Raw genomic sequence first — 23,542 nt, forward strand, 5'->3', positions numbered from 1 at the left:
CTGCTTGTCAGACATTTTCTCTGTAGTGTAAGGGCGTCCAGGGGCGTCAAATTTCTTGTTACTCCATCCAGATGACGCTTTGACGCATGCCTGGCTAAAAGCCTGGCTTCTATAGCTATAAACACATCCAAAGAAATAAATGGATTCCAGTCTGACCTGGGTCGCAATACCAGTGTTAAAGACCAGGCAGTAACTTGGGTTATTGCATGGGGTTCTGCTGTTATCACACAAGCTTGCATAGAACAATTCAAACGCATATAGAATGCCTTGAGTGCGCTGCTGTCAATGATTTAAATACCAGAATACCTTTGGCTGACGGGCGAACCTACCTACGGATAAGCTGATACCTCAGGTGATATGAAATACACTGTGTTGCATTCTATATACATGCACCTATCACCATGTAACGCGTACACTGCAGTATCTAACAGTTTAGTTCAAATTAACACAGGGCTGCATCCTTGCCATTATGCCATCCATAAGATACTGTAAATGCAGAAATGTTCGCGGTGGATTAATGTTCGCGGTTTTCGCGGTGACCACTTAACCGCGAATTTAAAACCACCGCGAACATTTTTCTATTATGATGTCTATGGTGTTGCCGCGAACTTAAATCCACCGCGAAAATTCCCTTTTCCCGCTACCGCGAAATTAAATCCCCGCAAACTTAAATACATTTACAGTATCATAGAAGATAAAAATTTTTATCAGCAAAGTACATTTCCTTGACTTTTTGTTTCATTTACTATCTTGTGAACATTATTTTCCAAGTTTATTTGATGTGTCCATTCTATTTACCTGTTGTATAGGCTGCATGACCTGAGTATGTACCAGTCCAGACTGGGAGTAGGTAACGTTAGGTTGGATCATCACACCCTGAGGCTGGGGGTAGAACTGGCTGTCTCCCGGACCTGGCTGGATGTACTGAACCTGAACAGGAAAAAAACAGTTGTACTTGAAGACTGAACTGGCAAGGACCCTGTAACAGAACACAGTTTTCAGCCTATGGGGATCTATATAGTTAAGGTTAGACTTTGACACAGATAAAATTATAGTAGGGTGCAGTTTTAAAGCAAGCTTGGATGCTGGTCTGTAATTCTTACTCAAACACATTCATGTAACATTATATGGTGACCAGCCCCTCCATCTCTGTCCTACCACTTGCTACACAAAGTAATACAAAACCACAGGGTGTCTGCTTCTTTACCAGTAACCATGGTGACAGCTGTCTGGTCCAGGTCATGGACATTGTATGTTTAGAATAATAGGAAGAAATTGAGAAATAACAATATGTTTCCATCAGGGCTTTAGCCAGCTCGAAATGTTTTTCCATCAGCCAATTACAATCGTCGCGAAAACCGCGAAAATTAATTAGAAGGACTGAACTGAGACCTTGAAAAACGGGTTTTAATGAGATTATCGTATGCGAAAGGGCACAGACACACATTGTCAACAATCATAACAATAGCAAAACAAACAGTGTGTGGCTTTTACGGCCGTGGACGGCGTCCCCAAGCCGCCCGTGGCTTCCACCAAGGATTTTTGTCCGTCAAGGTTGACGGATTTGTTTTAAAATTTTTCCGTCAGACGCAGCAAATTTCCGTCAATTGACGGAAAAACGGACGCTGGCTAGACCCCTGGTTTCCATGAAGGGAAACGTAGACATAGTCTGACCTGTGGTGGTTGAGGTAGGACTGCCCGAGGCGGAGGTTGTGGTTGCACGTAGGTGGGTTGCACTGTGTACGCCATTGGCTGGGAAAGATCAAGACAAAGATCGAGATTACTTCTTCTGATGTTATAAAAGCACACAACAAAACTCAGACTTGTACCAAATAATCAATCTCTCTTTTCTGGTTCTTGCAGAAAGAATTGTAATTTCAACATGAAAACAGCCTAAGCAGAGAACTGTAAAGTGGCAGTACTTCAATACACTGACCTGTCAGTACACAATGTTGTATTTGACCTTGTCTAGTTTAGCAGTACACGACAGCAAAAGATATCTACTTAAAATTATATATTTACAATCTGCAGTTCACATCAGAACTGTTAGGAGGCAGTGCTGCACTCACAGTGTTCTGCTGTTGCTGTTGATGTGAACTTATTGGACTTATCTAGCAGTACATGACTGCAAAAGATAGCTACATGATTACAATCTGCAGTTCACATCAGAATTGCAAGGTGGTAGTGCTGCACTAACCTGCTGGTACACAATGTTCTGCTGCTGTTGCTGTTGTTGTGGAGGTATCTGATGTGGTGGAACGATGGGCGGCTGTGGAATGTCGTACGGTGGCTGCTGCTGCTGCTGTGGGTTCACCACGAAGCTTACCGGCTGACCCTGCTCCCATTGTTGTTGTTGTTGTTGTTGTTGTTGTACGGGTGCAGCTGGCAGTGGCTGTGGTGTGACTGGCAATTGCTGTTGCTGAGGCTAATAAAATGAATGCCAGAAAAATGGTTAAGAATAGATATCGTTATCATCTGTTAGAAGAAAATCATATCCATGTTAATTGAAACCTTTGATCCAATGAGAAGAAAAATTATCGTCATACAAATATTGAAAAAAGAATTACCGTAAGTGTATTACATGATAGCAGTCTCAGCTATGAAAAATAACAAATTCACCATGAAATTTTTTAAAACTATGTCTTTGAGTTAATAAGGTTGCAAGGGTGCTAACTGCATTAGAGATCACCATAAATTAAATATAACTCTGAAGGATGATTCTTATTGGCTAGTGAGCAGCCAATCAGAGCTCATTACCTGGACTGGTTGCTGCATGTGGCTGACCTGAGGAGAGGGCACGGACTGTACCACTACTGATGGGGGTGGCTGGCTGCTAGTGACTGGATGGACTGGTACATTGGACTGAAAAGAGTGTACAAATGTTTATGTATAGTCACACTGTAACTTTGGCTAAGGCAAGGCATTACAAGGTTCCACATTCCATTTTCTTAGTAAAAACACAATACACATTCATTGTAATACTGTAAATGCATTTAAGTTTGCAGGGATTCAACTTAGCAGGGAACCAATTTCATGAATGTTTCCACACCTGTAGTACTGGTATAGGCTGAGGAGTGGTAGGACGTGAGGCGGTTTCTAAACCCACCTGTAGTACTGGTATAGGCTGAGGAGTGGTAGGACGTGAGGAGGTTTCTAAACCCACCTGCAGTACTGGTATAGGCTGAGGAGTGGTAGGAAGTGAGAAGGTTTCTAAACCCACCTGTAGTACTGGTATAGGCTCAGGAGTGGTAGGAAGTGAGGAGGTTTCTTACCTACCTGTAGTACTGGTATAGGATATGGTATAGGCTGAGGAGTGGTAGGAAGTGAGGAGGTTTCTTAACCTACCTGTAGTACTGGTATAGGCTGAGGAGTGGTAGGAAGTGAGGAGGTTTCTAAACCCACCTGTAGTACTGGTATAGGCTGAGGAGTGGTAGGACGTGAGGCGGTTTCTAAACCCACCTGCAGTACTGGTATAGGCTGAGGAGTGGTAGGAAGTGAGGAGGTTTCTAAACCTACCTGTAGTACTGGTATAGGCTGAGGAGTGGTAGGAAGTGAGGAGGTTTCTAAACCCATCTGTAATACTGGTATAGGCTGAGGAGTGGTAGGAAGTGAGGAGGTTTCTAAACCTACCTGTAGTACTGGTATAGGCTGAGGAGTGGTAGGAAGTGAGGAGGTTTCTTAACCTACCTGTAGTACTGGTATAGGCTGAGAAGTGGTAGGAAGTGAGGTTTCTAACCTACCTGTAGTACTGGTATAGGCTGAGGAGTGGTAGGAAGTGAGGAAGTGGGGGTTCCTGAAGGGTCCTCCAGTCCTGACAGGTGTGACACGTTCAGGCTGCTATCTAACAGACTCCTACTCATTTGGTCCATAGGGTCTGCACCTATACTGTCATCCAGGAAGTCCTGACAACACAAAACAGACAATGTGAATGTCAGTGCATTAAAACTTCTTCTGTCAAACTATAAAAATGCAGTTATGCCCTTTTTTTGTACAATTTTACATACTTGGCCTGCTATACACTAGTAAGTGGTGTCAAATGGCCGAAAGTTAGGAGGATGTTGGGCAGGCTGCTATGAGCGAGATTTAATCAGGCTATCCAATACCATACACTTAACAAAAATGCACTGCCTTAGCAGCCTCAAAAAGGTTATTTATCTCCATTACCATTACCTTTAGAACCAGCACATATTTAGCAAAGGAAAAAGAACTATTTGTACCTGAGGCGGATACTGTGGTAAGTTTTCGACAGGTTGTCCCGGTACGATGTGACTGGTATCCATGGAGACATCAGGCGCGTGCTGGGGTCCGCCGGGGTACAGGGGCGCCCCCTCCTGATCATAAGAATACTTCAGGATAGAACAAACCACGGAGCCAACGTCAGAACAAGCCAAACAAAAAAACAAACAGGGCTCCCACTTTCTGGGGGTTAGAAAGTGTAAAACACTACAAAGTTAGCCTGGGTACCATCCGGAAAGTAGTTCGCTCCGGCGTTCATTATATACTATAAACAGTCGCTTCTAGCTCTGACATTCATTATACACTATATACAGTCGCTTCTCTGTGTTTCCGTCTGGGAACGCGGACCATCTCAACGTTTGGAATCGTACAAAAAGTGGAAGCACACGCTGATTGGCCTCTACTCATGAGCGAATTATGGAATGGGTTCAAACACTCATTCGAACAGGTGTTCGAACACCGGAAAAGCTCTCCATCCCCTTGTGCATGCAGGGGCCGGGCTGTTGTCATCGAACGAGTTCTCTAGAACTCATTCCTTACTTCGCTTATTAACTGACGTTACCAACAAAAGGTTTGAATGCGCACGTCTCCAGACGGATAGCAGAAGCGAACATAGGAGCGAACTACTATCCGGATGGTACCCAGGCTACTACAAAGTATGATAAGAAGGAAAAATAATTTAAAGATAAGTATGAAACGCAAATCATGCACTAATACTAGCAAGATATCACCAAAAAACTGAACAGAGAGTAAGTAAAGTAATAAACAATCCAGCAAAAATACAAGCTTTACCTATGATCTTTGATTAGGACTGTCAACAGTCAACATGTGTAAAATTATGTAAAAAGAAAATCCTTGCCCTTACAGTAAATCTCTACCTTGGTAGTTCAAAAGGAAGATTTCATAGATTATAATCAATAGCTATAGTTATTACAGAAATTTTTAGTCAGGAAATAAGGGAGTAGTTGTTATAGTAGTGTACCTGTTGAAAAGCCTGTGCCATATTTGGGTCGAACGTCCCCAAGGCTTGGAGTGCCTGGAGTTGGTGCATGTACAGTTCCTGTTGTTCACGTTGTTTGGTCTCTTCCTCTTCAGCAACCTGCAATAAGGCAATATATATATAACTACATGTACATGCACAAACATTGGGATATTTCTTTAGTTAGAATGTCCCTGTGGCTTAACTGGTTCCAGGGATAAACAAGTCCACTAGCCCTATAGTCCCGGGCAAGTGAAAATGCCAATCGGGCAAGTGCATGTCCTTCCCCACTTGCCCGATCGGACAAGTTAGCTTTTCTCCATTGAGTGAGATTTTGATGTACTTGCTACTTTTCAAAGTCATGACATCAAGCATTGATTAACACAGAAAATAGAGCCAATAACAAAAATTCCATTGAAGGCCATGAATGTACATAGAAAAATGTCATTTAGATTTCGGGCAAGTGAAAAGTTGGCTCGGGCAAGTAAATTTTTTAAGTACTTGCCCGATAGGACAAGTCAATTTTAGAAAACTTGTCCAACCCTGGGTTCCAAATGGTAACTGGGAGACCCTGGTTCAAGTTCCGGGGCTATCTTGGTAGCAGCTGCCCCCAGTCTTTTGGACGGGATGTAAAACAGGGGTCCTGTGTTCAAGGAGGTGCCTTGTTCACGTTTAAGGGGAAGGGCTAGCAACCCAACCCTGTAAAAATATATAAATATATCCTGCGTCTAAAACAGGCAGGAAACTTGCTATTATGACCATGCCTTTTTTAATCTCAAGGCACTGACCATGTACGAGTCACAACTTACACTGAGAGAAAGTTTTGATGAACCCTCATACAATACTTCACCACACACAGAAGCACAGCAGTCTACAACAATGTAAAACACAAGAAATAATTTTCTAGACATACCTTCTTCTCAAAGAGTCTTCTTCTCTCCTCCTTGCTAAGCTTGATGAGTGGACTCCTTGGTCTATCCAGAGGTTTCTTCCTAAGCTCCTTCCACCGTGCCTTGATTGGAGTAGAGTGACTATCAGGTTCTTCAAGAGGTCTCTTCTTAGCAGACATGCGCCAAGGATGCTCCTCTCTTCTCTCCTCCTCTTTGAAATCTCTTCTTCTGTCTCTCTCCCGATCTCTTTCCCTGTCCCTTCTTTCCCTCTCTCTCTCTGGGTCTGGCTCGGATTCTATGTCTGAATCCCTCTTTTCTTTTTCTTTCTTGGGGATTCTGTATATTTCCTGTAAAAACAAGAAGATTGTGTTTCTAGTTGTTAGTCCTACATGGTAATGAAATACTCAGATATAGTGTATCAATTTCCAGGCATAGTTATTATGCATTTACAATATAAGGGTTATTCCAAATAAAAAGAAAAGTAAAAAACGAAAAAGGTTGACATTTGCTTATGAGCAAATACATCATATTTCAATCCATCTCCATCCAAATGCAAAAATGTACTGTTCTATATCAATCTTTCGCAGACATTGACCTATCCCAAAACATCATCCCAATAAAAATTGGATTGAAAAAAAGGTGCCCCCACATAAGCTCTTCTAGAACATCCCTATCCATGCCAAATGGACTGGTCTAACAGCTATGCAATATTTCCCATAATCCCTCAGCCTGACCTTGAGTGAACTCCATGACTCCAGCAGCTGTGCCGCCATCTCTGCGATCCCGCCGGGCCGCTCGGGCTCCTGACTCTGCTCGCTCTCCAGGTCCGAGCTTTCCTCGTCATCCTCGCCATTCCCAGCAGGCTTTGCACTGCTGCTGCCTGACTCCGCTGTGGGGTCCGCTGTGGGGTTAAAGGTTAACAAATGTGAGGCCAAAGGTCACTAGGTATCGTAAACATGTTTGTTTCTAAACATGCTTTCTTAGTCATAATGGAAACTCTGTTCTTACAGTTGAAAATATAGGAAATTCGTATCTAAAATTCATGTATATATGTTATCACATGAAAAATGATTTAAAATACTACCTATACACATGCAGGTGAAACTGGAATTGTGTGGACATTTTTAATGTTCATATCAATCTTGTATTGTATACACATGGATTTCTGCTTGTTGTACTTTTTTTGTAATGAAACTTATCTAGTGCAAGTATGTAGAAAAAAAGCATTGTGAGCCCTTTCAATAATAAATATACTGTAAATGCAGAAATTTTTGCAGTAGTTTTATGTCTGCAGATTTTACGTACACCACAAACTTAAAACCACCTCTAAAATGTCTTTTGTACACATACCCTTTTGTTTCAACCGTGAACTAAATGTCACTGTAAAGTGTAAACACTACATTTTCTCTCTACTAAATATTGAATCCTTGCAATTTTAAATGCAGTTACTGTATCTCACCTTCTCTTGTATCATTGGAGTCCTCCTCCCCATCCCCAGAATCCTTTGCACCTTTCTTAGCATCACTGCTGGTGTCTGCCACCTCTTTTCTTGTCTCCATCATTCTTTCTATCTTCTCCTCCTCTTCCTGCTTCTTTTCTTCTGTCTCTTCAGACTGTGTGGAGCAGGTCACATCGTTCTTGTCCTTGTCTTCAGCAGTTTTGACGTTTTCCATGTCTTCTAGGAGCTGTACTCTGCGTCTCTTTGCGGGTGTTCGCTCGTTGTCGCTCTCAGAGTTCTTCTCACTTTCTGACTTCAGCTGAAACATATAACAACAAAAACAGACTGTAAGAGCTAGGGATGGGACAGGATAGCGCTACGTTTTTATAATCTTCCTATAATTTTGCGGTGGTTTACGTTCATGATTTTCACACAAAACCACTGGTGTTTCCACTACTCTACAGTATGTGACTATAGTGCTAGCACGAGCTGAAAACCACTGCAAACACTCCATTTTCTCCAAAATGCAAAATCAAATCAACGCAAACTTTAAGGCATTTTAAGTATTGGGTAGGCCGACTACTCTTTCTTTGCAGCCAGAGACGGAATTATGAGGAGCTTACAATAGATTGGGCTAAATTGCAAAGGTCTGGAGCCGCTTCTTAGGGGTGAAATTATAATTATGGTCGGAAAAGTTTTATCTAAAGACTATGACCATGTGTAGATTGGTATAGTAAGTGGCCAGTCTAATTTCTTTCTACTTTTGTTAGTGTATGCTCTAAAAGACAAGAGAGCACAGCATGAACAAATCCTTGACATTAGTACCTCTGATGGACTGTTTCTGTATGCCAGGCTGAGGGTCAGGGGCGTGGCCGACCGCGACAACGGTTCACCGCTGGAGGATTCTGTGTCCGCATCTGCAGGCTGCTGATTGGCCAGCTGCTTTGCCCAGCGCTCCACCACGGCCATGACCTTTGACTCGTCCAGGATGGTGCGATTGGTGATTGGCAGATGACTCAGACAGCGGAGGACCTGATGGTAGTAAGAAAGAGGTATTTCATTGGTTACCATCTGATGATACACAGTATTTCATTGGTTACAATCTGATGATACAGAGTATTTTATTGGTCACAATCTGAAAAGAAAGATTTTATGATACAGAACATTTTATTGGTTACCATCTGAAAAGAAAAATCTAGTGATACAGAGTATTTCAATGGTTACCATCTGAAAAGAAACCCCTTTTGTTTGTATGCCATAACCAGTAAACTGTCTTTAGGCACAAGACACCAGTTTTGTTGGTTAAGAAAAAGCAACCCTTATTCGTGAGTGTGGTGGGTTCTTTAATTGTTTGTCTTTGTCCCTACCAAGATGAATCAAAATCTTTTTAAAACATCTTCCCCAAATACACAACATCGAGACTTGCCAGTGATTTCAACCCAAATGAGTCGACTAGCCTAAGCACAAGGCCAGACGATGCTATGGTAGAACATTTGACCAATGTAAACACTTTCTTCACCTTGACTTGCAGGTCTGGAGGGGCGGAGCCGTCAGTCATGTCTACCATCCAGCTCCAGATGAGTGACAGGCCGTGGTACCTCAGGAATGCCTTCAGACACGACTGATTATCAGTCGCCTGGAAAAATACAAAATTATACAGGTTAGGCCTATGAAAAAAAAACGTCACTTCAAAGGAATCTTCTTGGTGAAGCATGAGACTCCCACTGGCATTTTAAAATCCTATCTTCATGCAAACAATGTTAACTGCATTTGTTAACTAAAAGTTAGACTGTAGGAACTAGGTTGAAATGACTAAACTCTACTCTACTTTGCTCTTGTCATTTTCTTGGACTGCAAATCCCCAAAACACTTGCTGATTTTTTAATTGGTTCAAAATCCAGTCCACTGATGCTTTTTTAAATCCATTTTTTGGACTGGTCCAACAAGAAAAAATAATAATTTTGTAGCCATATTCTACTATTTACATCTATAGCCATAAGAAAAGCGGAGTCTTACCAGGAGTATCTTGAGAAGTGTGAATCTCTGTTGAACTGTCTCGGACCGTACCATTAGTCTGGAGAGGTAGAGCACCTGCTCAGTTTCGGTGAGTCCCTCCTCACACTCCTCTGCCATCTGGTCTATCTCCTCATCCAACTGAGACAGTAACAAGACATTTCAATAAATGACCATGTGGTTTTGGAAAAAATGTCCTGTTTCTGGATACAATCCTAAAAGGAAGGGAAAGGGTCGGTAGACAGGGATTCTTTCTTCTTCATTTTTGTAGATTTCATGATGCAGTTAAATAATGTATAACATAAACGCATCAGGCCACTGGAATTTCAACATCATATTGTGACTGTTCAGAATACATCGTACAAGCAGAAGTATATCATGAAATTGAACAAAGAAGTAAGAGTGTGAACTACAGGGAGATTGTGAGAAAATAGCAAGATATGATGTCAGATTGAAATTTTCATGTCCCTTGATAGGAGTTGACCAAAAAAGGCTAGAGCCGGTTTGGGTGTCTGACATAGGCCTGAGTACTTGGGGACATAACAGACACATGGCAAAGAATGAGGGAAATTTATAAATCAGTAAAGAAAGGTAAATGAGTGAGTTAATGAAAAGGCAAATGAATGAGTAAATAAATGATGGACAACTGATTTAAGGTCAACTTTTGATATAATAGGTAACCCATTTTTATCAAAGACCATAACAAGTTTTAAAGATGGAAGTGTCTTGTTCATCTTACCAAGTTGTCTTCCACTTTCTTCTTGGTCCTCTGTCTGACAGGTGTGGTCTTGTTACCACCCAGGTAACCTCTACAGTTGGCAGCTCCACAGTAACATTTCTGGGCTTCCTTACTGTTCATATGTAAAAACACAACATATCATAACAGATCAACTTGGAAAATAGCCATATATTATGTCTACTAATGTACTTCTACCAGGTCATCTCCAAATGTGTCTTAAGATCTATCCAATATATCCATTAAGTCATGATGAGGACCTTACCCATATCTCTGGAACTTGTAGTCAAAGGTAAGCTCCTCTCCATCAGAAATAGGTCTCCTTGTGAAGAAACCAACCCGCAAAACTCCATTCACAGTCCACTGTGAAAAACGCACATACAAGTGTTACAAACATCTTCATACAAATAATGGCAAAAGAGTGGGCTTCCATATCATAGCAGACATCACATAGACACAAATACAGGAAACCAAGAAATGTATAAGAGAAATAAGAACTGTTGAACTGTTGATCAATATGAAACAGTTACATTTCTGTCCGTTTTACCTTCTGTGTCTCACAGTTAGGATCACAGCTGTGGTTGATGAACCTGGACACGTTACCTTTCTTAGTCGCATCTATGATCTGGAAATGGAAAAAGATGACACCAGATTTTCAGATTTATATGTACAAGATACAATTTATTATCACAGAATGTTTTTCTTACAGCATTTATATGTAGACAGCATAGTTTGGTGATTTGGACTATGTTACTTTTCAACCAGTGCCTCTTTCTGGAAAGAACCTTGCCATTCGGCTTTAGAATAAGGCTGTAACAGAGAAAGCACAAAAGTTGTCCCACAAAATGCAGGAAATAGTGTCAGGGAGGATTCTGAATATCAATATTTCCAGGGAGGGATGCCAGATATAAATAATAAACCTTGTGTACCCCTTTGCTCGTTCACTTTGTAGTGCTTAGTGGCACATAGGTCAGCAAGCTACCTTGCCGTTTCAGTAGCAGGGTATGTTTTACAGGGAGGGGTTGCTAGAAGTTCCCTTTAACATGCTTGAGGCACCTCCTTTAACACATAACCCGTAATTTACATCCCTTCCAAAAGACGGCTGCAGCCCCAACCAGGGTGCCCTAACCAGAATGTGAACCGGGCTCTCCCAGTTACCAACTAATTGGAACCAGGAGCTCAACTGTAAGGCTGCTACCAATTGAGCTACAGGGACATCCCTATACCTTATCCCTTTGCTGTGAAAAAAAAGATAGTATTAAACCTTTACCTCATCGTTCTTGAGAGCCATGAAGTAGAAGTGATGCTGTTTCTGTCTGTTGTACTCCTTGGTGCGCTGTTTGAACTCACTGAAGTTCAACACCTCTCCTACATACTCCATTACAAACTGGTTCCTACAGAAACAATGCAACAACACAATAAAGTTTTAGTTGTTCTCACTAAAAATGTCATGATATCAAGTGATATCAACCACAACAAATTGTTGTACAAGTTACAAAAATTGAAATAACCATCAACATTTTCAAACATCATTCACTGATGTTTGAAAGTTCATATCTTTTGAGTTAGAAAATTCCTGAAAGATCTGAACATCAAAAATAACTATATTTCTTGTTTATCATGTCTTCTACAGAGTTTATAGAAAACTTCAATGGTAACGGAGTCTTGGTAAGTACTATAATTCTTCATTTGTTAACAGTAACTTAAAAGGTGTTAGGAGGCCCAAACCTACACCACTTACTCTCTGTCCTTAGAGGTATCTACAACTCAAAACTCAGAACCAGCATAGAGAGCTCAAAATCTAAGCATTTTGAGGACCATCAAGACCTACCTAGTAAATATCAAAACAATCCATCCAGGCATTCTCAAGCTATGCTGGTTGCTTATACCAAAAACGAAGGTAAAGTCGAAAGATCTTTTCTGTAATCAAAACCCATGTGTGAGAGACTTACGATATCATGTCCTCGGCAGCCCTGAGTCCCCACCCTTTGTCTCCACAGTTGAAGGGTTCTACTCTGGAGCACTCCTTCCTCTGGAACCGCTTGTTGGTACAGTATTCTCCACACAGACATCTGGGGCCACTGCAACAAATAAACATACACTCTGTTAGTTTTAGCTATAGATGCAGTTTAGGGTAGATACGGGTACAGTGTTCTGATACAAAACCGCTTTTTTACTTGCTGGACTGGTACGAAAAAAAATGGACTGAATAGAAAATGAACAGATTATATTGTCGGACTTTTACATTTTTGGGGGTTTACTGGTCCAATAAAATAACTAGAGCAAAGTAATAGAGTAGAGTTTACTGTTAATTTCTACCAAATTTCTACAGTCAAATTTGGTCTTAGTTAGTACAACCACTTTTAGGCCGCCCCAATATTTTTCAGTCCCCATAGACACATGTCAAAGACGACAACACGTATATCACAGCCACTACCTCCCAGAGTTGAGGACACAAGTTTTCATAGACAACAAGCTTGTATAGCTTTAACTCTTGAAACATTATGACAGATCCAGAAAAGGCAAATGGAAAAAGATTGCATGTAGTAGATGTCAGATTAACTGTAAGGTTCTGTTTGTACTGACCATTCTATCATCAGCAGTCTGTTCAGGCAGTCCTCCCCACAAGCAGCTATCCCAGCATCCCTCTCTTCCTCCGATGTCATACACTCGCACAACATCCGCCGGATATCCTTTCTCATTTTCGATTTTTTCCTGTGGGACCACAAAATGAAGAAAAAAATGGTTTAAAATTCAAACCTCAATAGTGTCTTGCAGTACACTGATAACTAACTTAGAGTTACTGGTTAAAAATGTGCTATCAGGACAAAAACATTTTTTCTTTATCTTAAAAAGATCATGTTGCTATAATATCTGCTTTTACACAATGTTATAACTGATGGCAAAGGTAATTTCAATGTCATAAGCAAGATTGTCAAAACACTTATTCAGGAATCAAAGAAATTTATATATCAATACAGTAGAGGCCATTTGCCAGTGTGTTTTTTGCAATTATCAAGGTGTTGCAAAAAAGCAAAGCTATGCAGGTTTAAGATATTGGAATCCAGTTCAATTAAGAAGTGTGTGGTAATCTGTTGTGCTATTGACTAGCTTCTATTGTATTGATGCTTTAGTTCTTTAGTGCTCTAGATTTGATATTCAGACTGAGGTCTACTTCACTATTATTCTAACTCACCTTTCACTGAGGTAAAGATTCTCTGTAATTGCTTCAAAGAATGGCGGGCGGAGGTTTTCTTCTGGTTTCTTCTCTTTCTCCGGAACAGCCTTCTCAGCCGACGCCTCGCTCAAGACATCTTCTGTCGTCTCTGAAGACGCTTCTTGAGGAACCTCAATCGAGACTCTTCTCTGTGGTTTCTCTGTTCCATCTTTACTTAAAGATGGTGAACTGCTTAAGTCGGTCGAGTCTTGGGATTTAAGACGTGCACTTCTCCTGATTGGTGTCAGCTCCAAGTCTTGTCTGTCTTGCTCAGAAAACTGTGTGGAATCTTGTACATTACTGCTGTTCTGAACATCAAGATTTCTTACTTCATCTTCTTTCCAAGTGTCTGATGGTTGTTCTGTACTCTGTGTACTTTCCACGAAGTTCGAAACGTACGGAAGGTCCTTAGAAGCCGAGGAATCGCATGGCGCCGCACTGTCGGATATACTGGGAGCGCGTGGAAGCATGCTCGGTCCAGAGAAGTCTGCGTACAATCCGCTCTCTTCGTAATCGTCCCAGGGGTTGGACAAGTCGACTCTAGGTTGCATCGGACGGATTGTACAAGAGGGATACGACACGTCGTCTTGCTGCGGGTGTGAGGAAGTTGATGTAGCTGCCATGATTGACACTCTTTCTTCGCTCCGGCCGTGGACAGTGCTCAAGAAGCGACCTCTCTCCTCATTGGTCGAATGCCCCATAACGATTGGTTCAGATTCAAACTCCTCATACTCATCATGGAGAGGGGTACTACCTCCGTCATTTTCGTCTCCGTGAAGTGGTTGCAGAATGCGTGGCTCTTGCGATCTGTCTTCAAAATGACTTTCAGGCGCGTCCATTACGTAGTGTTCATTCACTTCTACTTTTTCCCTCGTGTCTGAATCCCAGCGCGTTGCTTTCTTTTGCCTTCGACCAGTCCCCGACACTACAGGTATTGCCATTTCCTCACCCCCCTCTCTAGTTGGTATTGGTTCGGTCCTCTTGGTGTCACATGACTTTTCTTCAGCCAATGGCCACACACCTTTTTCTTCCATGGGAGGTTTACATTCTGATGCTGTCTGACTGAATTGTGAAGTAATATCGTCAGGTCTGGTCCCCTCTTTATGAAATACTGTATTAATCTCAGCATTAGAAGTTAAGGAAAATCCTACGCTTTCTTCAAGTACACCTCCTGAAGAAGAAGATACTGTCTTACTGTGATCTTTTTCTTCAGAGATGCCTTCTTCTACTATTGGACTTGTAGCACGGCTACTATCGTCTTCCTCCTGTGAACTATAGTTAACAAGAGCGTGATATACTACTTTCTCCTTCCCATCCTTATGCTGTGTACTGCTCTCTTCAGAGTCCAACATGGGGGTTTCCAGCACTGTGTGTTTATGCTCAGGGTAAGAATCATCTTTCTTGTTTGGACTGAATCTATCTTCACTGTGCTTTGTGGCAAACGTTTCAATGGCTGGCTGTGAAGTCTGCTTGCCGGATAGGCTTTCTACTTCGAATTCCTTTCTGTTCGTGGCAAATGTTTGTTCGTCAGAAAGGCGCGAGAGTGGTATTTCTACGGGCTCATGTCGCAAAGAAGAGGACACCAGTGTTTCCCCATGCACAGCCTCAGTTGGTACAGGCTTTATGTTGCTCTCCTGTGTAACGTTTTGTTCTTTCTTTGGAGACACAAGCAAAATGTTTGAATCTTTCACATCAATTTTATCTACTGCACAGCTCAAGCTTTTGCCGATTTTGGTATCCATTGAGTCTACAGGTTTGTCTTTGACAGGGAGAATATTTGCATTGCTTAATTCTTCTTGCGTAGTTGCTCCATGGGGCTTGCTTTCTGAAATAGATCTATGTTTGTCGGATGTACTCTCTCGTCTTCTAGAAGTTTCAGGTTCTCTTTTGATCTCGGACGAGTCTGACTTGGTCTTTGATTTTTCTCTATTCCGTGAATGGTCGTTGTGAGGGCTAGTTTTACTACTGCTGCAACTTTCGCTCCTACTTCTAGTCCTGGAGCGTTCGTGACGTTCGGATTTAGAATCATCTTTCGAGGAGCTACCTTTTCTACTGCCCGACCGCCTTTCTCTGTCGCGTTTCTTTTCCCTCGGTTCTCTTGAGCTTGATGGACTTTCGTGCTTCTTTTCTTTCGATTCTTTCGTGCTAGACGGACTGGAGGTCTGTTGCTTGGTAACCACCACGGTTACAACCGAGCGTAATCGCTTCCTGGTGTCTGCGTCCGAATCGGAATCGTCCTCGGTGTCGGAACTAGAGCTTTCCGCGGATTTGGCGCGCTCCACATCAGACTGATCTGAAGCAATGTCCATATCTGATTGGTCGGAATTTTTGTGATTGGCGCCGCCGTGTAACTCCACCTCGTCTGTTTTAAACATTGCATGAGAAGCAGCCACAGTAGTGCTGTCTACACATGGCAGTGGTATAGAGTCAAGGGCCTGTTCAACTGGTAATGTTCTGGGCGAATCACTAGCAGGCAAGGCCTCAAATTTAGTTGGCACGTGAGGTAACCCAGCTTGTACGTTTGGCTGCACTCCTGCCTCAAATCCCCATCTTGACGTTTCCTTGCTATCTCTCCTTTCCGTCACTACTGTGTTTGGCTGCATTCTTTCTCCTGAGGCATCACTCCATCTTGAAATTTTTTCCTTAGAATCTCTTCTTTCGATTAACGTACCACTTTGTCCAGAGGATGGACGCTCTGGAGTTGAAGAATGTACTTTTAAACTAGCATCACCTATGCTGATAGGTATTAGTGGCTTTTCTTTTCTTTCAGGTTCTACAATTGGCAGTGGAGGTTTAGTGCTTGCTTCTTGTTCCATCGTAGGTAGAGGAGGTTTCACAACTTCCTTACTTTCTTCCTTAGGTAGTGGCGGTAAGGTTTCTTCAGGAGGAGGGGAAGGGTCTTCAGAAGATAACGCTCTAGGTAAACTGCTTTCTGAACTGCTCCGGACCTTCAGTTGCCTTGGCATGAAAACTCTGATATTAGGTTTTTGTCCCAGTGTTGTTTTCCTTAACTGAAAGGAGATTGCTCCGGACTTGTTCGCTTTCCCTCCCTTACGTTTCTGTGACTGCTCGAAAATATCCAGGCCGTACGCGTCGTCTATGGTGGTCTTTTTCATCGGGATGAAATCTACGGGCGTCTTCTTTACAGAGAGGAAACTGTTGGTCTTTACAGGTATTTTGACGTCAGTTTTTGAGGTTTTGTTTCCTTGCAATGCTGACCAACCAACAGGCTTCCATTTTCCAGCGCCATCCTTAGAGTCGTCTTCCTCTTTCTCAGTCTTACCCAAGATTGTGTCTTCACTCTGCGTTGTAAATACAGAAGCAGTGTCCGTTCTTTCTGTTATTGGTCTGGGAATCTGTATCGTGTTCTGGTCCTTGAATATTAGTAGTGGTTCGAACTTGGTGTTCTTTTCTGGTCCCTTCACAGCTTTGTCTGTGATACCTGAGTCTAATTCTTTCGAGTGCTTTTCGCCATTTTCGACAAGTGGGTAAAATTTTGTACTCTTCGGTTTCCCTCCGTGACCCTTTGAACTTTGACCCTTGGCCTCCGTTTGGTTGTCTCGCTTTGTGTCGTCTTCCTCGCTGAGGTCTGATGATTCGCTCGTGTTTGCCACGTCGTAGTTTACGAGGGCTTTTATCCGCGGGAGTTGTGCGACAGGAGGAGGGGGTGGGGGAGGGATGTCATCTTTGTCTGCTTCGTTCTGAATAAGAAATGAGTATCATAAGCATCCATGTATGAATGATACAAACTTTCTACATATAACAATCCCTAAGGTCCCTTTTCTACTATACTGTGATTGCTGAGTACAGCGACCAAACTTAGATTTCTGTATATCTCAAATTCATAACTGGAATATGCTGCAAGATGTATAACTATAAGTATGATCTAAAAGGCAACAAAACACACAAAACATTAATGTATAGAAAGATCTTTCATCAGTTTCAAATCTTGAAACTCGAAGAAAACAATACAACCAAAGCTGACAATGTAACAAAAAAAGTAACATAACCTATTGTCATATTGTTTTATCACACAACAGCAAACAAACGTCAAAACAGTTTTGTCAGTTAGGACATTGTATCATCTAAAATATCTGAAAATTTGAACTGTCCTACTGCATATGCTGTTACCAACTCATATTTGGTGTCAATGTTACTCTAGCTGGTAGAAACTTGCTGTGCATCTGTGTTGTTTTAAGATATCTTTAAACAGCTGCATCTTTCACTGAATGGCCAAATTGTCTGTATATACTATAGATTAACTGAGACAGACAGAACAATCCATTACTGCATCGTGGGGGTGGTCTCTGATCCTATCAAAACCCCTGGTGTTGAGTGAAGCTGACCCTACCTGGCCTCCCACATTTAGTATAGCCCTATTGTCCCCTGTGCTATAGCTAGTTAAGGCACCTTTTTTGGCAACACATTTGTATTGTTTGCCACTTGGTTTGGAAAGGTTGAAAATGGCCAAAGTAGATATACAAAAACATCCTTTCAGTTTGTACAATGATGGCAAAAGTAGTCTATTTCTGTATCAGGATTCTAGCCAGGACTTTATCTTATTATTTTCCTGGTCGCAATCTTTTAAAGGCAATGTAGTGAAGTGACCAATCGGAGGATAGTGCGGAAGGGGGTGTCTTTGTCCTTCCATGGCGAGGGGATTTTGAAAATGTTGGGTTAAAGTTGGCATTCTAAAGGTACCCATGTGGGAACTTAATTCTTTTTACACCACATGACTTTCTAGCCAGTTTGAAAGGTAATATATCTTTCATATTTGATCAGACATTGCTACAGAACAATACCACTATACTAGTAGAAAATAAGCATAATAGTTTTCATTTAGTGTGGTGGTCACTAACTATAGCATGGTGGTCCATAAGGCCACACCAATTTAATTTCTTGGTTCACGGATTTTTTCATAAAAAATATGGAGCGAGAGGGCGAAATGAAAATAAAAATAAAAATTGTAAAATGGTTGGGAAAACAGGTAATGGCTAATCCAAAACGTAAAGAAAAAAAGTTTTCAGCTTGAAAAAAGTACAAAAACACTTTTTTTTTACAGTAACAGCACCTGTACCCACACTTTAAGGAGCTTATGATATAAAGGCCAATTTGCTACACCAGAAAGTTGGTGAATGGTTTCATTAATGGTGAAAATTTGCTGAGTGGTAATTTTTATTTTTATTTTTTTCTCCAAAAAATAGGAGCGAGCGAATCCGTGAACCAAGAAATTAAATTGGTGTGGCCTAATAACAGTAAAAAGAACCAACTAGAGCCTTGTGTTTGAACCTATGATTTATACAAAGCAGTCCTTTGGAGGTCTTGGTTGGATTAATGTAGATTTAGCTGATGATATAATAGCTTTTAGATAACCTCTCACTCTTGGCAATAGTTTAGATGATCAAATTTCACCGCAAGAAGCTAAATCAACTTCAAATAAATAATCACTTTGAAGGGGAAATATTTTTCAACCTCAAAAGAACATAATTCTGTGGAATATGGTTGACAACCTTGATAACAAGTTGTGGACAGGCAACCCATAGCATAAATTACATCATCTTGAGATTATACCTATCTTATTGATAAAATTTAGATATTCTAATTTCTGTGTAGTATCAAAAAGAATTATGGTTACCTCTGAGCCTGATTCTGAACTGATATCCATGTCCCTGAAAAAACAAAGAAAAGAAAAGAACAAAATGTGTTAGCATTCTTTTCAATATTTTCAAAATACAAAGCTGAGTAAATATGCTAACAAGTGACTAAAAATTGCTGGTAGGAAACGGGGTCAAAATGTTTGTTACTACAGTGTTACTGTAAAGTTACTATTTGACTAATTTTCAAAAGCGAACTTGTCAAAATTGTCATCTTAGAGACAGGATTTAGTTTTTACCTATCTTACGCCTAAAGAAAATCATATTCAATAGAATCTAACAAGTACATTGTACTTAAATATTCATGTCCAAACCTGTATCAGTGTATGGCTAAATAATTTACCAGTTCAGGTGCATTGGTGTACAGCCCTATTGAAGACTAGCCAGGTTACCATCTGGATAGCAGTTCGCTTTAGTTTAAAGTTTATTATACACTATTCCTCAGATAATATCTGCTTTCTTTCATCTGTAACTGAGAATGCTAGGTACTCACTTACACCTGGGTTGAGTAAGGAAATTGGTATAAAAAGCCTTTCTCTATGGCATAACAAAAGGAGCTGTCACTGTCAGGGATTCAAAGTCAGTCCCACAAGGTTCTAAGTAGACAGCCCGAATCGCAAGTCCACCTGTGACACTCTACCCTATATTGCCTTAGATGTTTTAGAAAAATTTAATGTTTCTGACGCATTCTCACAACTCGAATAGAAACCTCTTCCTAGTAATTTTCTAGCTGTGGCATGTAGACAGCTTCCGAGAAAATTGTATTTAATATAACAAATTACTCTTTTTTTCTGAAACCAATTTGTGATATTATGATATCTTCAAGGTATGACAATGGTGAGCCTCATGTCTCCTATCTTGACAATGGTACATTACCAAATAAAGGTTCTATATTTTATAAGTATCGCACTATATATAAATATAGGTCCTATACTATAAGATTAAACTTTACAGCAGTGCAGCCAATGCTGTCAAAAAAACTAAGTCTGCATGAACCTATCCAGGCTCAGTAAAAAAATGATATCTTCTTCTTTTTCCGATTGGTACTACAGTTGTAAGAAACAGGACATGCAGATAAAGTGAGAGCTTCCACAGGCCTTCCTACAGGGCCATGAATCGTAGAATTAAACAAAAAAGGAAATAATTGGCAAGGAGAGTCAGCCTCCTTTAGAAGAAAATGAAATCGGATGGTGACCTCCCTAAACAAGCTATTGTAGTTAGTCTACTGAAGAGGTTTGGATTCCTACCTAGAAGATGTGTCTTTGCGATAGGCACTTTGCATGGCTTTCCTTGCTCTACCCAGGTGTTAAAATGAGTACCTGATGTTGGGGGAGGTACAGGGCAGTGGAAGGAGTAGAGAGGGATGGGCTCCGCCTTCCAATACTGTGCACTAGACACAGTATTGGATGTGGATGACAACCCACTGCCCCTATGGCCCGAAAAAGGCTATGGGACTAGCATTACCTACCTTTACCTTTATGTACCTATGCTTATGTGACGTTGACAACTTGTCATATGCTTTGACTTCAGTGAAACGCATATTTTTCAAGCCCCAACATGCAGAGTTTCAGTTTTGTGATTCAAATAGGCTTTGGTCTCTTGACTCTTGTCTAAATTCTTTCTATTCTATAGAACAGAATACAATTTGTTATAAGTAAACATTCTACACAATGACAGATTTACATATGTGAAGGTAACAAACATGGTCTCTGAATGGGGTAATTGGGTATCAAAGGTACTGAGGGCAGCAATGCCACATACCTATACCCAACACCCCCATAAGAGACATAATTTTACCCAGACCTGAAAACAGACTTCTAGATGATAATAATATGCCATCTTCAATGAATAGTTATCAACTAGGTTATGTTGGTGATATCTTAAACACCATACGAGCTAGCCTAGCCACAGTTTTTGCACACTACCATCAAACATTAACAAGGTATTTTCCACCTACCTGATTGACATGTTTTGGAAGCGTGGCTTGGCTAGCTCGCATACATGTGTGATTTTCGACATTTTCACCTTCTTTCCTGCGATCTCTGTCCACCTAGGCAAATCTATCCCTTGTTTAGGATCTTACAAGACAGGTGTACCTTTGTGTAACAGAGAGGTGTAGTATTTAGAATATAATACTCACCCTGTTGGACTTTCGGGGTTGTAGTAGTGATCACTCATGATTCCAAATTTGCCTTTTCGCGGGGAAAGCTTTCTCGTGTACCACCCAGTTTTCTTGTCACCTGGCCGCTGTCTCTCCAGCCTACTCCAACAAAACACCACAGATCAAACGCCTAATTACTTCATAAGACACACATGCTCGAAAGATTGGAATACCTGTCTGTGTAAGTCACAAACGCCGCCGATTTCGGGGATTTTTAAACATTTTCAATGGAAGCGACAGCCATCTTGGACCTCCCTCATTCCTGCTTCTACATCCGGGATATTGACTAGTCGACAACCTGATTTCCCAAAATCGTGTCGAAATATGTTCGTTTGTAGATGTTGCACTACTCACATTGTTGTCTGTGTTCAGCTATAAAAAGAAATCCATATGGAAATAATGCGTCAAGATTGTATCACGATCATCATATTCCAAATTTCAGTATTATAACGTTACTTATAAGGAATTAATCATCAGAAATGAGTTGACATTTTGATGTAACTTTTATAGTGCATTTCAATGGGAGGGTCAAATAGAGTTTTGGAGCATTATATAGGGCTACATTACACTGGTACATTCCGTACATTTGTTTACCGGGCTTTTCATTGTTGTCATATTTGTGAATGTTGTTAAAATTTCTGCCTTGTTGATCCGGGGTTAGTGGAAGATACCGGGTCATCAGAGGACATATACCTTTACCTTATATATGGAGGACATATAGCCAGGTGTTTTGTATTGAAAATAGCACTAAAGTAGCAATGTAAATTTTATCTCATGTTCATATTATCGGCTGTACTGTTGAAGTATTTCACGATAAAAGACAAAACATCTAAAGATTTTTTAAAAATTATGAAAGTTGTGTAAATATAACTGTAGCCAGGTATTAAAGAATGGTTAAGTTATAATATTTATATACAAGTTATGATAAACAAATGCACCAACTAGGTATGATAAACGAATGCGAATCATTTGCTAAAGAAAGGAATGTTAAGAATGCCACCCGAACGGTTGCATGAAGTCATTAGCCTAAACGCTAATCAACATCTTGATCATATCTCAATATCTCAGAGCACAATCTACTTTATAGGCAGGCTGAGGAATTGAAATCAGTCCTTACAAGCAGTACTGTGGCAATCCTACCGGAGTACAAAGGAAATGCAGCTCTATACTCGTTACAATGTTATTGTATGAAAAAAAAATAGACAGTGGACAGAACGTAGTTTATAGTAACGTGACTAACGTTAGAGTCATGTTTTGAAATAAAGCAAAGAAAACGAAAAATATCAAATCATGAGCTTTGAATATATCTTGATTAGATGAACTGTAAATATTAAACTGCGATGAACTGTAAATAAAGAACTGTAAATAATGAACTGTAACTAGTAGTTGTATTGTTACATCGTATGTTCGTATCTTCACATGTCATTTGTCGAGGAAGATTAGCTGAGCACAATTTGTAAAGTTTGTAGTTTGTCAGCCAATGGACTAATAAAGTATCCAAGTGTCCAAAAATACAAAGGGTTGAGTCTTTATTGCAAATACGTGAATGGGAAAATTCCAGAAGGGATCCCGCCAGTTAAAACAATAGGACCCATGTGCCATCTGTCTACCGTTAACTACCCTACTGATCATTATCAGTGGCATTGTTCTTGCCAACTGGACTTTTAAAATGCAGTATAAGTGTTCATACTATGTTTACTTATGATTAAAAAATGCACATCCCATTTTCGATTGATGCAGTTTAGTTGTTTAGAAGATATTACATAAGTTATAATGATACTACCAACTGTAAATGACCATTAACTAACATTGAAAACTAACAATCACTGTCAATCATGTAATAAAAATGTTAACTGGGGCTTTTATAAACACTTGATTTTTCAGGAAAATAAGGTAACGAATGAATAAATGTACGTGCTTGAAACAAGACGATGTGTATGTTTTTAAAATCCAGAAATACCCTTAATTAAAACGCCGGCGTTTTTGTGGTGTGTATTCTGTCCATGTGGCCAGACAATGGCGACGAAAATGCCCCAAAACAACAGGCCGTTTCGTCACTTTTGTTTCATTAAATGCGGAGAATTCTGCGCGATCGGGGCCAAGTGTTCTGAATAAACACCTCCATATTCATACATGTCTACGTGAAACGTCGGACAGAATGCCCAGATGATACTAATCATGGAATGTTTTTATAACGATCAGGGGGAGTCGTAAGAAA

At 40.6% G+C, this 23,542-nt stretch overlaps 1 protein-coding gene across 1 annotated transcript in view; it reads right to left on the reverse strand.

Moving 5' to 3' along the window:
* LOC118405673 (histone-lysine N-methyltransferase SETD2-like) overlaps positions 1 to 21,661 on the reverse strand; it is a gene marked incomplete in the record, with an annotated part of 27,285 nt that extends 5,624 nt beyond the window's left edge. The window contains 22 exon segments of the mRNA XM_035805274.1: positions 799 to 930; positions 1,675 to 1,752; positions 2,198 to 2,425; positions 2,758 to 2,862; positions 3,741 to 3,902; positions 4,218 to 4,331; positions 5,219 to 5,335; positions 6,129 to 6,452; positions 6,840 to 7,006; positions 7,565 to 7,862; positions 8,369 to 8,575; positions 9,063 to 9,179; positions 9,560 to 9,697; positions 10,296 to 10,407; positions 10,558 to 10,655; positions 10,840 to 10,917; positions 11,563 to 11,686; positions 12,245 to 12,373; positions 12,879 to 13,007; positions 13,489 to 17,210; positions 19,145 to 19,178; positions 21,304 to 21,661. Of these exon segments, the coding sequence (XP_035661167.1) occupies positions 799 to 930; positions 1,675 to 1,752; positions 2,198 to 2,425; positions 2,758 to 2,862; positions 3,741 to 3,902; positions 4,218 to 4,331; positions 5,219 to 5,335; positions 6,129 to 6,452; positions 6,840 to 7,006; positions 7,565 to 7,862; positions 8,369 to 8,575; positions 9,063 to 9,179; positions 9,560 to 9,697; positions 10,296 to 10,407; positions 10,558 to 10,655; positions 10,840 to 10,917; positions 11,563 to 11,686; positions 12,245 to 12,373; positions 12,879 to 13,007; positions 13,489 to 17,210; positions 19,145 to 19,178; positions 21,304 to 21,341 (6,651 nt within the window).
* Positions 21,662 to 23,542: the final 1,881 nt, after the last annotated feature.

Source organism: Branchiostoma floridae, chromosome 18 (assembly GCF_000003815.2).
Source record: "Branchiostoma floridae strain S238N-H82 chromosome 18, Bfl_VNyyK, whole genome shotgun sequence".
NCBI classification, from domain to species: domain Eukaryota; kingdom Metazoa; phylum Chordata; class Leptocardii; order Amphioxiformes; family Branchiostomatidae; genus Branchiostoma; species Branchiostoma floridae.